Source organism: Bufo gargarizans, chromosome 2 (genome assembly GCF_014858855.1).
Source record: "Bufo gargarizans isolate SCDJY-AF-19 chromosome 2, ASM1485885v1, whole genome shotgun sequence".
NCBI classification, from domain to species: domain Eukaryota; kingdom Metazoa; phylum Chordata; class Amphibia; order Anura; family Bufonidae; genus Bufo; species Bufo gargarizans.
Genome location: NC_058081.1, coordinates 243,080,274 through 243,094,306, shown reverse-complemented (window position 1 = coordinate 243,094,306; position 14,033 = coordinate 243,080,274). Strand labels below are relative to the sequence as shown.

General features: G+C 40.9%; 1 protein-coding gene across 2 annotated transcripts in view; it reads left to right on the top strand.

Moving 5' to 3' along the window:
- The window catches only part of RELN (reelin), a 716,958-nt gene that overhangs the window by 116,687 nt on the left and 586,238 nt on the right, over positions 1-14,033 (top strand). For both annotated transcript variants that reach the window (XM_044280166.1, XM_044280165.1), the window contains exon 3: positions 2,223-2,358. In XM_044280166.1, the coding sequence (XP_044136101.1) occupies positions 2,223-2,358 (136 nt within the window). The remainder of the gene's footprint in view (positions 1-2,222; positions 2,359-14,033) is intronic.

The window sequence follows — 14,033 nt, the reverse complement described above, 5'->3', positions numbered from 1 at the left end:
TTTTTACACATTTTGATTTCAAACTACTTACCACACATATGGGCCCCTAAATTGCCAGGGCAGTATAACTACGCCACAAGTGACCCCATTTTGGAAAGAAGACACCCCAAGGTATTCCGTGAGGGGCATGGCGAGTTCCTAGAATTTTTTATTTTTTGTCGCAAGTTAGTGGAATATGAGACTTTGTAAGGAAAAAAAAATAAATAAAAAATCATCATTTTCCGCTAACTTGTGACAAAAAATAAAAAATTATAGGAACTCGCCGTGCCCCTCACGGAATACCTTGGGGTGTCTTCTTTCCAAAATGGGGTCACTTGTGGCGTAGTTATACTGCCCTGGCAATTTAGGGGCCCATATGTGTGAGAAGTACTTTGCAATCAAAATGTGTAAAAAATGGCCTGCGAATTCCGAAAGATGCACTTTGGAATATGTGCCCCTTTGCCCACCTTGGCTGCAAAAAAGTGTCACACATATGGTATCGCCGTACTCAGGAGAAGTTGTGGAATGTGTTTTGGGGTGTCATTTTACATATAACCATGCTGGGTGAGAGAAATATCTTGGCAAAAGACAACTTTTCAAATTTTTTTATACAAAGTTGGCATTTGACCAAGATATTTTTCTCACCCAGCATGGGTATATGTAAAATGACACCCCAAAACACATTCCCCAACTTCTCCTGAGTACGGCGATACCAGATGTGTGACACTTTTTTGCAGCCAAGGTGGGCAAAGGGGCACATATTCCAAAGTGCACCTTTCGGATTTCGCAGGCCATTTTTTACACATTTTGATTGCAAAGTACTTCTCACACATATGGGCCCCTAAATTGCCAGGGCAGTATAACTACGCCACAAGTGACCCCATTTTGGAAAGAAGACACCCCAAGGTATTCCGTGAGGGGCATGGCGAGTTCCTAGAATTTTTTATTTTTTGTCGCAAGTTAGTGGAATATGAGACTTTGTAAGAAAAAAAAAATCATCATTTTCCGCTAACTTGTGACAAAAAATAAAAAGTTCTATGAACTCACTATGCCCATCAGCGAATACCTTAGGGTGTCTACTTTCCGAAATGGGGTCATTTGTGGGGTTTTTCTACTGTTTGGGCATTGTAGAACCTCAGGAAACATGACAGGTGCTCAGAAAGTCAGAGCTGCTTCAAAAAGCGGAAATTCACATTTTTGTACCATAGTTTGTAAACGCTATAACTTTTACCCAAACCTTTTTTTTTTTTTTTGCCCAAACATTTTTTTTTTTTTATCAAAGACATGTAGAACAATAAATTTAGTGAAAAATGTATATATGGATGTCGTTTTTTTTTGCAAAATTTTACAGCTGAAAGTGAAAAATTTCATTTTTTTGCAAAAAAACTTAAAATTTCGATTAATAACAAAAAAAGTAAAAATGTCAGCAGCAATGAAATACCACCAAATGAAAGCTCTATTAATGAGAAGAAAAGGAGGTAAAATTCATTTGGGTGGTAAGTTGCATGACCGAGCGACAAACGGTGAAAGTAATGTAGTGCAGAAGTGTAAAAAGTGGCCTGGTCATTAAGGGGGTTTCAGCAAGTGGGGTTGAAGTGGTTAAAGAAAATACTCCCTATAGACCTTAAAGGGCATCCGTCAGCATATTTGTACCTGGCTAACCTATTGCATGTGTGCTTAGCAGCTGAAGGCATCTGTGTTGGTCCCATGTTCATATGTGGTAGCATTGCTGAGTAAAATGATTTATATGCAAATGAGCCTCTAGGAGCAGCGGGGACATTACCGTTATACCTAGGCTCTGCTCTATGCAATTTCCACACTTGACAGACCAGGCATGATGCCTGACAGCAGTTGCAGAGTGAGCAGAACATCTACGTGTAACGGTACCGCCCCTGCTGCTCCCAGAGTCTCATTTGCATATATTAAAACTTCATTTTTCTCACCAATGTGGACACATATGAACATGGGACCAACACAGATGCCTTCAGCTCATGGCAGCTAGTCTATATTGCAAAGGTGGGACATAATGGTTTTAGGAGTCTTATAGTTAGTGCTCAAGTAAATGATCCATGATTCTTTAGCGCATTCCAAAAGATTCAAGTTTTAGAAGTTGAATTTTTGGGGTTGTAACTCACATGTATTTTTTTTTATATATATACATGTCCTGTACATTTTACATACTGTACATTTAAGTTAAAGTGGATGTGATTAAAATTGCCTCACTGGCTGTTATATTTCTTCAGGTATAATGTCTGACCACCAGTTTGGAACTCAGTTCATGTGTAGCGTTGTGGCTTCACATGTAAGCCACCTGCCAACTACAAACCTCAGCTTTGTGTGGATCGCCCCGCCAGCTGGAACAGGATGTGTCAACTTCATGTAAGTAAATTCTTCAAATTCAAATGGATTTTTTTTTAAATTAAATAGTTGTTAGGCTACATTTTTATTTATCAAATGCTTACTTTATTAACAATGGGTTCATCTTTAACGGGTTTAACTGCCTGCCGTACATATATGTTCAAGTCCCTAAATACTGCGTAATAGCATAATATGGCGCAAGCTTAAGTCAGGTGACCAAGTGATTGGATAGCTGAATGTCAGGTCCCTTACTGCGAAGAACTGCCAGAGACCCTAGAGAGAAGACAAAAGTGTTTGAGTCATACAAATGAAAAAACAGACAATCTATTTTATTGTAATACTATATTATTACTAGAAAATAACCCTGTTCCTGAACTGATTAAACAAACTGCTTTCTGAGCCTCCATCACTAATTCTTATTGATAATATAAAGTGGACACCTCAAACAAATCTAAATATACCGGGTTTTTCCCGTGAGCAAAAAGCAATGTGTATTAGCAAACCACAGTACACATGAAAAAAAAAGAGCATACCAGGCCAGAAAACCTTAAAAAATACCATTATTTTATTATGGCGTCCATTAATAAATCACAACTCCAAAAGCCACAGCCCAAGCCCCTGATAAGAAAAAAATCTATTTGCAAGACTGAAAAATATGCTAATGCTTACAAAGTGGCTAGTGCAAAATGTACTGACAAAACATAGTAATGATGTCACATCAGAGATGCTAGAATATGCTAAATCTGATATATAACCCTGTAATGTAAGACAACAAAAATAAATAAGTTATACCATGATATAAACATACAAAATAAAAAGTAAAGAACAGATTCACATAAATAGGGCTGTGTAACATTCCCCACACGCTTTGCCCCTGGCACAGCTTCATTAGAATTCTTCACAAATTCTGTGTATTTTTTTCAAATTGCTGGTATTTGTCTCAGATGACATTAATAAAATGATGGTATTTTTGGCGTGGTGTGCTCTGTTTTGTGATGTATACTGTAGTTTGCTAACCCATTGCAGATTCTGACATATTTGAGCGGTAATATAGCATTTTTTTTACTGTCAAAACAACTGACACCTTGGCCTAACCTGATGATGAACCCCATTATAAGTCAATGGTGCCTGTGATGTCCTTTACGACTCAGCAGTAAGCGCTATGCAGTGGGGAAAGGAGAAGGCAGATATGGTTCAAAACCTCTTCTGTCCTCTCTTTCGGGACACTGATAGCCAGGGACCTGATCTGCCCCTGCTTGATTGCCGGACGGTAGCTTTAATCCCACACATACATGTACGGTTCTCTGGATTAAAGCCCGACACCAAGTCTGGGAAAATGCTTATTGGTTAATACAGCTCTAGTCACGCAGACAAAGGGGGTCATTTATGATGCTGAAATACGCCTATAGTAGGCATATTCCAGGCACAGATTGCTACGCAACAGACTTATTCCCACTTATGCCAGGTCCAAAATTGTGGGCTTGATGTGGAAGGGGAAGGGCCGGGAGTAGAAAATGATCTAAATGTAAGACAGCTACCTTGCGGTTGATCCGCCGAAGTTATGCAAAGGCTGGCGCTTCTTCATAACTTCGGCAAAACCACTGCCAGCGAAGGGCTTTATTAAGACCAGCGTCTAAAACTCTGGTCTTAATAAATGTGCCCCAAAGTCCGTAACTGTGTGGCAAGAGACTGTTATGACTAATGAACGCTGCACTTTTGCAGTGAAGGAAAGTGCTTGCTAATTAAACTGTGCTTGATTTTCATACAGACACAAAACTGATTGCACAGACAGACAATCAGTGGTAACACTATCCAGCAGGACAGGGCAGTGCAGGCCACAGGTTGTGCACCCCTGTGTTTGACACTTATATGGATTGTCCTTCGGTATAAAAAATGTTATACTGTACATGGTTCATAGTGGGTTAAAAAAAGCTATACTCACAATCACTAATCCCCAACCAGTTTAATGCTTACCAGTCCCTGCTTCTACAGTTCTTGGTCTCAGCTCAACACATGTCTGGTTGTGCCTGTTCCGCCAATCACTGTCCATAGAAGTGACCCACCTGGCATTGTTTTCAGTCACTTTTCTAAGGTTTCCTTCACACATAGTGGCACCTTTATAAAAACTGTCTAAGGATACCTTAACACAAATATGTAGTCTAATTGTTTTTCAAATGCATGTGTTTTTTATGGTGTTTTTATGCATAAAAAATATATTGCAAATGAAAAATAAACAGAGCTAAGAAACACATGTGCACTACATTGAGGTACAGTGAACATCTGGAGATGACAAAAATGCACCAAAATGCATGTCAAAAAGTGTAAAAAATAAAAATAAAAACACCAGAAAATGCACCAAAATACACATCAAAAAGTGTAAAAAATAAAAAAAATATAAAAACACAAAAAAAACAGACAGTGTTCCTTGCAGATAGTTTTGATAAATGAGCTCATAGTATTTGTCATGCTTTTATTCACTTTCTTGTAAAAAGCAGTATTTCACACATTTTTTACCTACATTTTTCCCCCAGCCCTATAGAGAAGTCTATAGTTAAATTAAAAAAATTAAAACTAAAAACTCGTATCACATTCTGCATTTTGAAAAAAAACACCACTGACAAAAGCTATGTGTTTCCCCCTTCTCACTCTAGTTAACTCTCTGTTTCGTAATAGTATGGAGCTGGGCCTGCAGTGTCACTTGTGGGTGGCGGTTGTATTATACAGCAGGCACCTGTCTCACACTGCTAGGATTGGAGATAACTCCATTCTCAGCAGTCTAACCCCTTAGATGCCACGGGCAATAGCGATAGAATTATCTGAGCAGTTAGATGGAGGGAAGGGAGCTTTCTCCCTCCTATTGCATTCTGCAAATGCAATTGCAGCGTGATGAGTACCTAAAGATCCCCAGGCTCGCCACGTCCCAAATGCTATTACTTCCTGCCTCTGTCAATGTAATAGTCTGCCTGTCAATATGACTATGCACTGTATTACAGTGTATAGTACAAGCAATCAAAAGGTTACAGGTTCAAGTCCCCTAAGGGGACAAAAAAATTAAGAAAAAGCTTTGAATAAAAACACTCCACAGTTTTAGAGCAACACCTTTTGATATATTATTCCTTATGTTTGTGTAGTACATAGAATACTTTTACTCATATTTTATTATGAGTCTACTGTAAATGAAGAACTGCAGCCAAAGGCACTTCTATGACCTTACTGATACATATTTCATTACATGGCATAAAAATAAAAAGAAGAAATGTCTCTTTTAAATCAACCCCCATAAAACATGCCACTTGCCGAGTTACACGTAGTACATTCGAGATAATAGAATATCTTCTAGGGATGCAGTGACCTTATTTCACTCAGTAAGGACATGAAATAACGTCTTGCTGAGGCCTTGACAGAGTTTATTCCTGGCAGGCAACAATAGCAGTTTATTGGCCACCTGCATCTGATGAAGTGCAGACACTTTGCTCTCCTTCCATTCATCTCTCCAGTCAAGGCACAGCAGGGCAAAAGGAGAAAAGCTTGTATGTCAAAGACTGGTGCAGTACAGTGCACTTTTAGGGAAAAAATAAGGTACATATAACAAGGAGAAGGTTATATGAAAGGTAAGAATGAACTTTATCCAGGAGCACATACTGTCAATGTTATTGTATCACTTAGCACAGGGGGATATGTAAATAAAAAAATTAATAAAAAAAAAATATATATATATATATATATATATACAGTGTATATCTATCGATATCCATATATATATATATATATATATATATATATATATATATATATAGTGGTAAGGTGTACGGTAAATTGTTGGAAGGGGTATATATTTTACCCATAGTTCTCAATTGGGTGAGGTAAATGAAATCCAGAGGGTTGCAGTGGTTTCAGCAAAGTGAAGTTTGATGAGACAGGTTTAGTTAGATTCTGCTCTGCTCTGTATTTTTTGGACTGGTGGGTAGGTGGAAGTGGGATCCACCAGTCCACACCATTCTTCCAGAATGGCTATTTTCCCTAGCCTGACAAGATCTCTGGGATCATTACTGGGGAACGAAATCAGGTCTCACATTTGCAGTCAGGGCCAGAAAGCCTGGAAAGCTAGCTGATCTGCTAGCTGTCTGAGCCCGATTCCCCCTGTTTGAACTGCGCTTTTTGGTGAGATAGAGACAAACTGTGCATTACGTAGTTAGAGCCCAGACGGGCATGTGTTTATTTTGATGTTTTGTTGTGTTATGTGCTGCGGCTTCAGCCAAGTGACTGTTCACTTGGATGCCACAAATTGTGCTGTGCTGAGGAGCAAATAAAGCGCTATTTGGACTTTTAACCCCTGGAGTCTGAGAGTCTGTTATTGCCAACCCCAGCCCAAGCACCCTTACTATATATATATATATATATATATATATATATATATATATATAAAATCACAAATATTGCAGCAGCACAGTCAGACGTTGTGCACTGGGTGCAATTCCTCACAGAGGCCGGCCCCTCCTCCAAGATATATACTGAACAAATGACGAGGCAGCACTTCCAGCTTTCAGTGACAGGGTGAAGACCCCAAAACGACTTTAATCCAGCAACGTTTCGGCCTACTCAATGAGGCCTTTATCAAGCCTTGATAAAGGCCTCATTGAGTAGGCCGAAACGTTGCTGGATTAAAGTCGTTTTGGGGTCTTCACCCTGTCACTGAAAGCTGGAAGTGCTGCCTCGTCATTTGTTCAGTATGTATATATATATATATATATATAGATGTATATATCTATATATATCTATATATAGTGCCTTGAAAAAGTATTTATACATGCAAATATTGAAGTTTTCCTCTTCTTTTCACGTAACACCAACAAACTTAAATGTATTTTATTGGGATTTAATGTGATTGACCAACACAAAGTAGCAAGTGTGTGTAAAGTGAAAAAAAATTATACATGGTTTTCAATTTTTTTTAGAAACAAAAATCTTAAAAGTGTGACATGCATTTACTCTGATGCCCCTAAATGAAATCCAGTGTGACCAATTGCCTTCAGAAGCCACCTAATTAGCAAATTAGAGTCCACCTGTGTCTAATTTAGTCTCAGCATAACTACAGCTGTCTGTAAAGGCCTCAAAGTTTTGTTAGTGAGCATTTGTGATCACACAGCATCATGAAAACCAAGGAACACATCAGACAGGTCAGGGATAAAGTTGTGGAAAGTGTAAAACAGGGTTAGGTTATAAAAAAATATTCCAAGCTCTGAACATTTCACAGAGCACTATTCAATCCATATTCCAAAAATGAAAGTATGGCACAACTGCAAACATACCAAAACATGGCCATCTGCCTAAACTGACAGCCAAGGCAAGGAGAGCACTAAGGCCCATAGTCAGTCTAGAGGAGCTGCAGAGAGAGATCCACAGCTCAGGTGGGAGAATCTGGTCTTAGGACAACTATTAGTTGTGTACTCCACAAATCTTAGAAACCAAGCCATAAGAAGCCCTGTTTGCAGTTTGCCACAAGCCTTGTATGGGACACAAAAGTGAACTTTTTTTTCCTAAAGTAAAGGCAAAACGCTATGTGTGGCGGAAACCTAACACTGCACATCACCCTGAACACACCATCCCCACTGTGAAATATGGTGGTGGCAGCATCATGCTGTGGGGATGCTTTTCTTCAGCAGGGACAGGGAAACTGGTCAAAGTTGATGAGAAGATGGATGGAGCTAAATACAGGCGAATTCTGGAGGAAAACATGGTAGAGGTTTTAAAAGAAATGAGAAGCAACTCATTGCACCAGTTGGGGTTAAATAACTTATTGCCATCTGAAAGATAATCGCCCATGCAGTAATTATCCAATAGGAGGCTCATAACTATTTGCTTAGTTAAATCCGAGTGGTGACTTTTTTTTTGGACAGGCAGTGTATTTCAGCCCCTATATGTGCAAAGCTGGTAGATACATACCCCAAAAGACTTGCAGTTGTATTTGTGGCGAAAGGTGGTCCTACAAAGTATTGACTCAGGGACTGAATACAAATGCATGCCACACTTTCTAGATTTTTATTTATTCAATTTTTTTTAAACCATGTATCATTTTCTTTTCACTTCACACATACTTGCTACTCTGGGTTGGTCTATCACATAAAATCCAGATAAAATACATTTAAGTTTGTTGGTGAATTGTCAAAAAAAGTGGAAAAGTTTAAGGTGTATGAATACTATATTTTTTTTTATACCATTTTGGAGTGTTTATGTCTTTTTGCTAAATTTTTATTTTTATAACGGCAAATCAGCCATATTTTTCTATTTTTTGATAGTATGGATGTTTTGGGTCATGGTGATCTCTATGATCCCTATTAACATGGGGAAGGGGAGTGATATAAATTTTTATATAAAGTATTTCATTTTTTTTAAAATAACTTTTTTTTTTTTTTACACATTTTTTAAGTCCCCATTATGGAACTTACCATTTCAGCCTATGGGAGTCTGGTAAGCATGGTAGCTTCTGAGTAGGTTCCAAATGTAAGAATAGGACCAGAGGTCTTGCAGGGGTTAAGTAGGTTGGTTTCAAATATATAGACCTCACAGAGCCACATCAGAACTGAATTGTAGTACGTAGGTTTCAGAATTAGTTTTTTTAATTTGAAAAAATTGCTTCTAAATTTGTAAGCCTTCTAACATCCCCCAAAAAAGTTAAAGTATGTTTGAAAAATTATGCCAATGTAAAGTGGACACATGTTAAATGTTAAATATTTACTATTTTATGAGATCTGTCTTAGGGTACTTTCACACTTGTGTTGTATTCTGGCAAGCAGTTCCGTTGCCAGATCCGGCAATCTGTATGCAAAGGATACTATTTGTAGACATATAGCGGATGTGCTAGTGGCCATCTAGCAACCCATTTCCTCAGCTCTATACACAAAATCCTGGTGACAGGTTCCCTTTAAGTCAGTGCTGTGTGTGTGTGTTTTGGTGCCTGTTCTGAAGCAATGCATCCTATTCTATCAGCCTATGGTGTGGGTACCTTTCGTATGAACAGTTCATCAGTGTTAAATTCCCAGAAAACCCCTTTAATTTCATCAGCTTACTGGCATAAAGTATTGGTGCTGGAAGGTAGATTAGATGTAGTAAGCATAGGATAGTTATTTATTTTATAGTTTAGTCATGGAAGTTACTTTATGTGCTCATATAACCAGGGCCGTCTTTAACGCGGGGCAAAAGGAGCAGCTTCCCCAGGCCCAGTTGCTCCTGGGGGGCCCAAGGCAGCTGCCTCTTGAGCCCCTCTGGCCACTGCCCACAAGTCTGTACTAGTACATGGGCGTTGTAGTGTGTGTAACAAGAGCTGGAGAGTCAGCTGACTAACGCTTGTAATGATAAAAGCGGCAGCCATTTCCCGCACCCTCAGCACCGCATCCAGTCACACGCAGGGCTCTGCTTCTGAGGGGATTCTTCAGCCTCCACAAACTTTCTGTCAAGACTAGGATTTTACAACAAGGAAGTGTGCAAGAAGAGAAATGACAGTCCGGATAGCCAATCAGAAACAAGGTAGGGTTGTGAGAACCAATGGAGGAGCAGAAGGGGCGGGGTGGGAAAGTCCCAACTTGTGACAGAACAGAGAAGTATGCACATTGGACTGAGGAGTGTGTATAGCTGTCCTGTGTGTACTGAGGAGGGTGTATAGGTCCTGTGTGTACTGTATCATATGTATATAGCTGTCCTGTGTGGACTGTATCAAATGTATATAGCTGTCCTGTGTGTACTGAGCAGTGTGTGTAGCTGTCCTGTGTGTACTGAGGAGGGTGTATATGTCCTGTGTGTACTGTATCATATGTATATAGCTGTCCTGTGTGTACTGAGGAGTGTGTATAGCTGTCCTGTGTGTACTGAGGAGGGTGTATATGTCCTGTGTGTACTGTATCATATGTATATAGCTGTCCTGTGTGTACTGAGGAGTGTGTATAGCTGTCCTGTGTGTACTGAGGAGTGTGTATAGCTGTCCTGTGTGTACTGAGGAGGGTGTATAGGTCCTGTGTGTACTGTATCATATGTATATAGCTGTCCTGTGTGGACTGTATCAAATGTATATAGCTGTCCTGTGTGTACTGAGCAGTGTGTGTAGCTGTCCTGTGTGTACTGAGGAGGGTGTATATGTCCTGTGTGTACTGTATCATATGTATATAGCTGTCCTGTGTGTACTGAGGAGTGTGTATAGCTGTCCTGTGTGTACTGAGGAGGGTGTATATGTCCTGTGTGTACTGTATCATATGTATATAGCTGTCCTGTGTGTACTGAGGAGTGTGTATAGCTGTCCTGTGTGTACTGAGGAGGGTGTATAGGTCCTGTGTGTACTGTATCATATGTATATAGCTGTCCTGTGTGGACTGTATCAAATGTATATAGCTGTCCTGTGTGTACTGAGCAGTGTGTGTAGCTGTCCTGTGTGTACTGAGGAGGGTGTATATGTCCTGTGTGTACTGTATCATATGTATATAGCTGTCCTGTGTGTACTGAGGAGTGTGTATAGCTGTCCTGTGTGTACTGAGGAGGGTGTATATGTCCTGTGTGTACTGTATCATATGTATATAGCTGTCCTGTGTGTACTGAGGAGTGTGTATAGCTGTCCTGTGTGTACTGAGGAGTGTGTATAGCTGTCCTGTGTGTACTGAGGAGGGTGTATAGGTCCTGTGTGTACTGTATCATATGTATATAGCTGTCCTGTGTGGACTGTATCAAATGTATATAGCTGTCCTGTGTGTACTGAGCAGTGTGTGTAGCTGTCCTGTGTGTACTGAGGAGGGTGTATATGTCCTGTGTGTACTGTATCATATGTATATAGCTGTCCTGTGTGTACTGAGGAGTGTGTATAGCTGTCCTGTGTGTACTGAGGAGGGTGTATATGTCCTGTGTGTACTGTATCATATGTATATAGCTGTCCTGTGTGTACTGAGGAGTGTGTATAGCTGTCCTGTGTGTACTGAGGAGGGTGTATAGGTCCTGTGTGTACTGTATCATATGTATATAGCTGTCCTGTGTGGACTGTATCATATGTCTATAGCTGTACTGTGTGTACTAAGGAGTGTGTGTAGCTGTCCTGTGTGTACCGAGGAGTGTGTGTAGCTGTCCTGTGTGTACTGAGCAGGGTGTATAGGTCCTGTGTGTACTGTATCATATGTATATAGCTGTCCTGTGTGGACTGTATCATATGTATATAGCTGTCCTGTGTGGACTGTATCATATGTATATAGCTGTCCTGTGTGTACTGAGGAGTGTGTATAGCTGTCCTGTGTGTACTGAGGAGGGTGTATAGGTCCTGTGTGTACTGTATCATATTTATATAGCTGTCCTGTGTGTACTGTATCATGTGTGTATAGCTGTCCTGTGTGGACTGAGGAGGGTGTATAGGTCCTGTGTGTACTGTATCATATGTATATAGCTGTCCTGTGTGTACTGTCTCATGTGTATATAGCTGTCCTGTGTGGACTGTATCATGTGTATATAGCTGTCCTGTGTGTACTGAGGAGTGTGTATAGCTGTCCTGTGTGGACTGTATCATGTGTATATAGCTGTCCTGTGTGGACTGTATCATGTGTATATAGCTGTCCTGTGTGGACTGCATCATGTGTATATAGCTGTCCTGTGTGTACTGTATCATGTGTATATAGCTGTCCTGTGTGTACTGAGGAGTGTTTATAGCTGTCCTGTGTGGACTGAGGAGTGTATGTAGCTGTCCTGTGTGTACTGAGGAGTGTGTATAGCTGTCCTGTGTGGACTGAGGAGTGTGTATAGCTGTCCTGTGTGTACTGAGGAGTGTATGTAGCTGTCCTGTGTGTACTGAGGAGTGTGTATAGGTCCTGTGTGTACTGTATCATATGTATATAGCTGTCCTGTGTGTACTGAGGAGTGTGTATAGCTGTCCTGTGTGGACTGAGGAGTGTGTATAGCTGTCCTGTGTGGACTGAGGAGTGTGTATAGCTGTCCTGTGTGGACTGAGGAGTGTGTATAGCTGTCCTGTGTGGACTGAGGAGTGTGTATAGCTGTCCTGTGTGGACTGAGGAGTGTATGTAGCTGTCCTGTGTGTACTGAGGAGTGTGTATAGCTGTCCTGTGTGGACTGAGGAGTGTGTATAGCTGTCCTGTGTGTACTGAGGAGTATATGTAGCTGTCCTGTGTGTACTGAGGAGTGTGTATAGGTCCTGTGTGTACTGTATCATATGTATATAGCTGTCCTGTGTGTACTGAGGAGTGTGTATAGCTGTCCTGTGTGGACTGAGGAGGGTGTATAGGTCCTGTGTGTACTGTATCATATTTATATAGCTGTCCTGTGTGTACTGTATCATGTGTGTATAGCTGTCCTGTGTGGACTGAGGAGGGTGTATAGGTCCTGTGTGTACTGTATCATATGTATATAGCTGTCCTGTGTGTACTGTCTCATGTGTATATAGCTGTCCTGTGTGGACTGTATCATGTGTATATAGCTGTCCTGTGTGTACTGAGGAGTGTGTATAGCTGTCCTGTGTGGACTGTATCATGTGTATATAGCTGTCCTGTGTGGACTGAGGAGTGTGTGTATAGCTGTCCTGTGTGGACTGAGGAGTGTGTATAGCTGTCCTGTGTGGACTGAGGAGTGTGTATAGCTGTCCTGTGTGTACTGAGGAGGGTGTATATGTCCTGTGTGTACTGTATCATATTTATATAGCTGTCCTGTGTGTACTGTATCATATGTATATAACTGTCCTGTGTGTACTGAGAAGTGTGTCTAGCTGTCCTGTGTGTACTGAGGAGAGTGTATATGTCCTGTGTGTACTGTATCATATGTACATAACTGTCCTGTGTGTACTGAGGAGTTTCTATAGCTGTCCTGTGTGTACTGAGGAGGGTGTATATGTCCTGTGTGTACTGTATCATATGTATATAACTGTCCTGTGTGTACTGAGGAGTGTGTATAGCTGTCCTGTGTGGACTGAGGAGTGTGTATAGCTGTCCTGTGTGTACTGAGGAGTGTAAGTAGCTGTCCTGTGTGTACTGAGGAGTGTGTATAGGTCCTGTGTGTACTGTATCATATGTATATAGCTGTCCTGTGTGTACTGAGGAGTGTGTATAGCTGTCCTGTGTGTACTGAGGAGTGTGTATAGCTGTCCTGTGTGGACTGAGGAGTGTGTATAGCTGTCCTGTGTGGACTGAGGAGTGTGTATAGCTGTCCTGTGTGGACTGAGGAGTGTATGTAGCTGTCCTGTGTGTACTGAGGAGTGTGTATAGCTGTCCTGTGTGGACTGAGGAGTGTGTATAGCTGTCCTGTGTGTACTGAGGAGTGTATGTAGCTGTCCTGTGTGTACTGAGGAGTGTGTATAGGTCCTGTGTGTACTGTATCATATGTATATAGCTGTCCTGTGTGTACTGAGGAGTGTGTATAGCTGTCCTGTGTGGACTGAGGAGTGTGTATAGCTGTCCTGTGTGGACTGAGGAGTGTGTATAGCTGTCCTGTGTGGACTGAGGAGTGTATGTAGCTGTCCTGTGTGTACTGAGGAGTGTGTATAGCTGTCCTGTGTGGACTGAGGAGTGTGTATAGCTGTCCTGTGTGTACTGAGGAGTGTATGTAGCTGTCCTGTGTGTACTGAGGAGTGTGTATAGGTCCTGTGTGTACTGTATCATATGTATATAGCTGTCCTGTGTGTACTGAGGAGTGTGTATAGCTGTCCTGTGTGGACTGAGGAGTGTGTA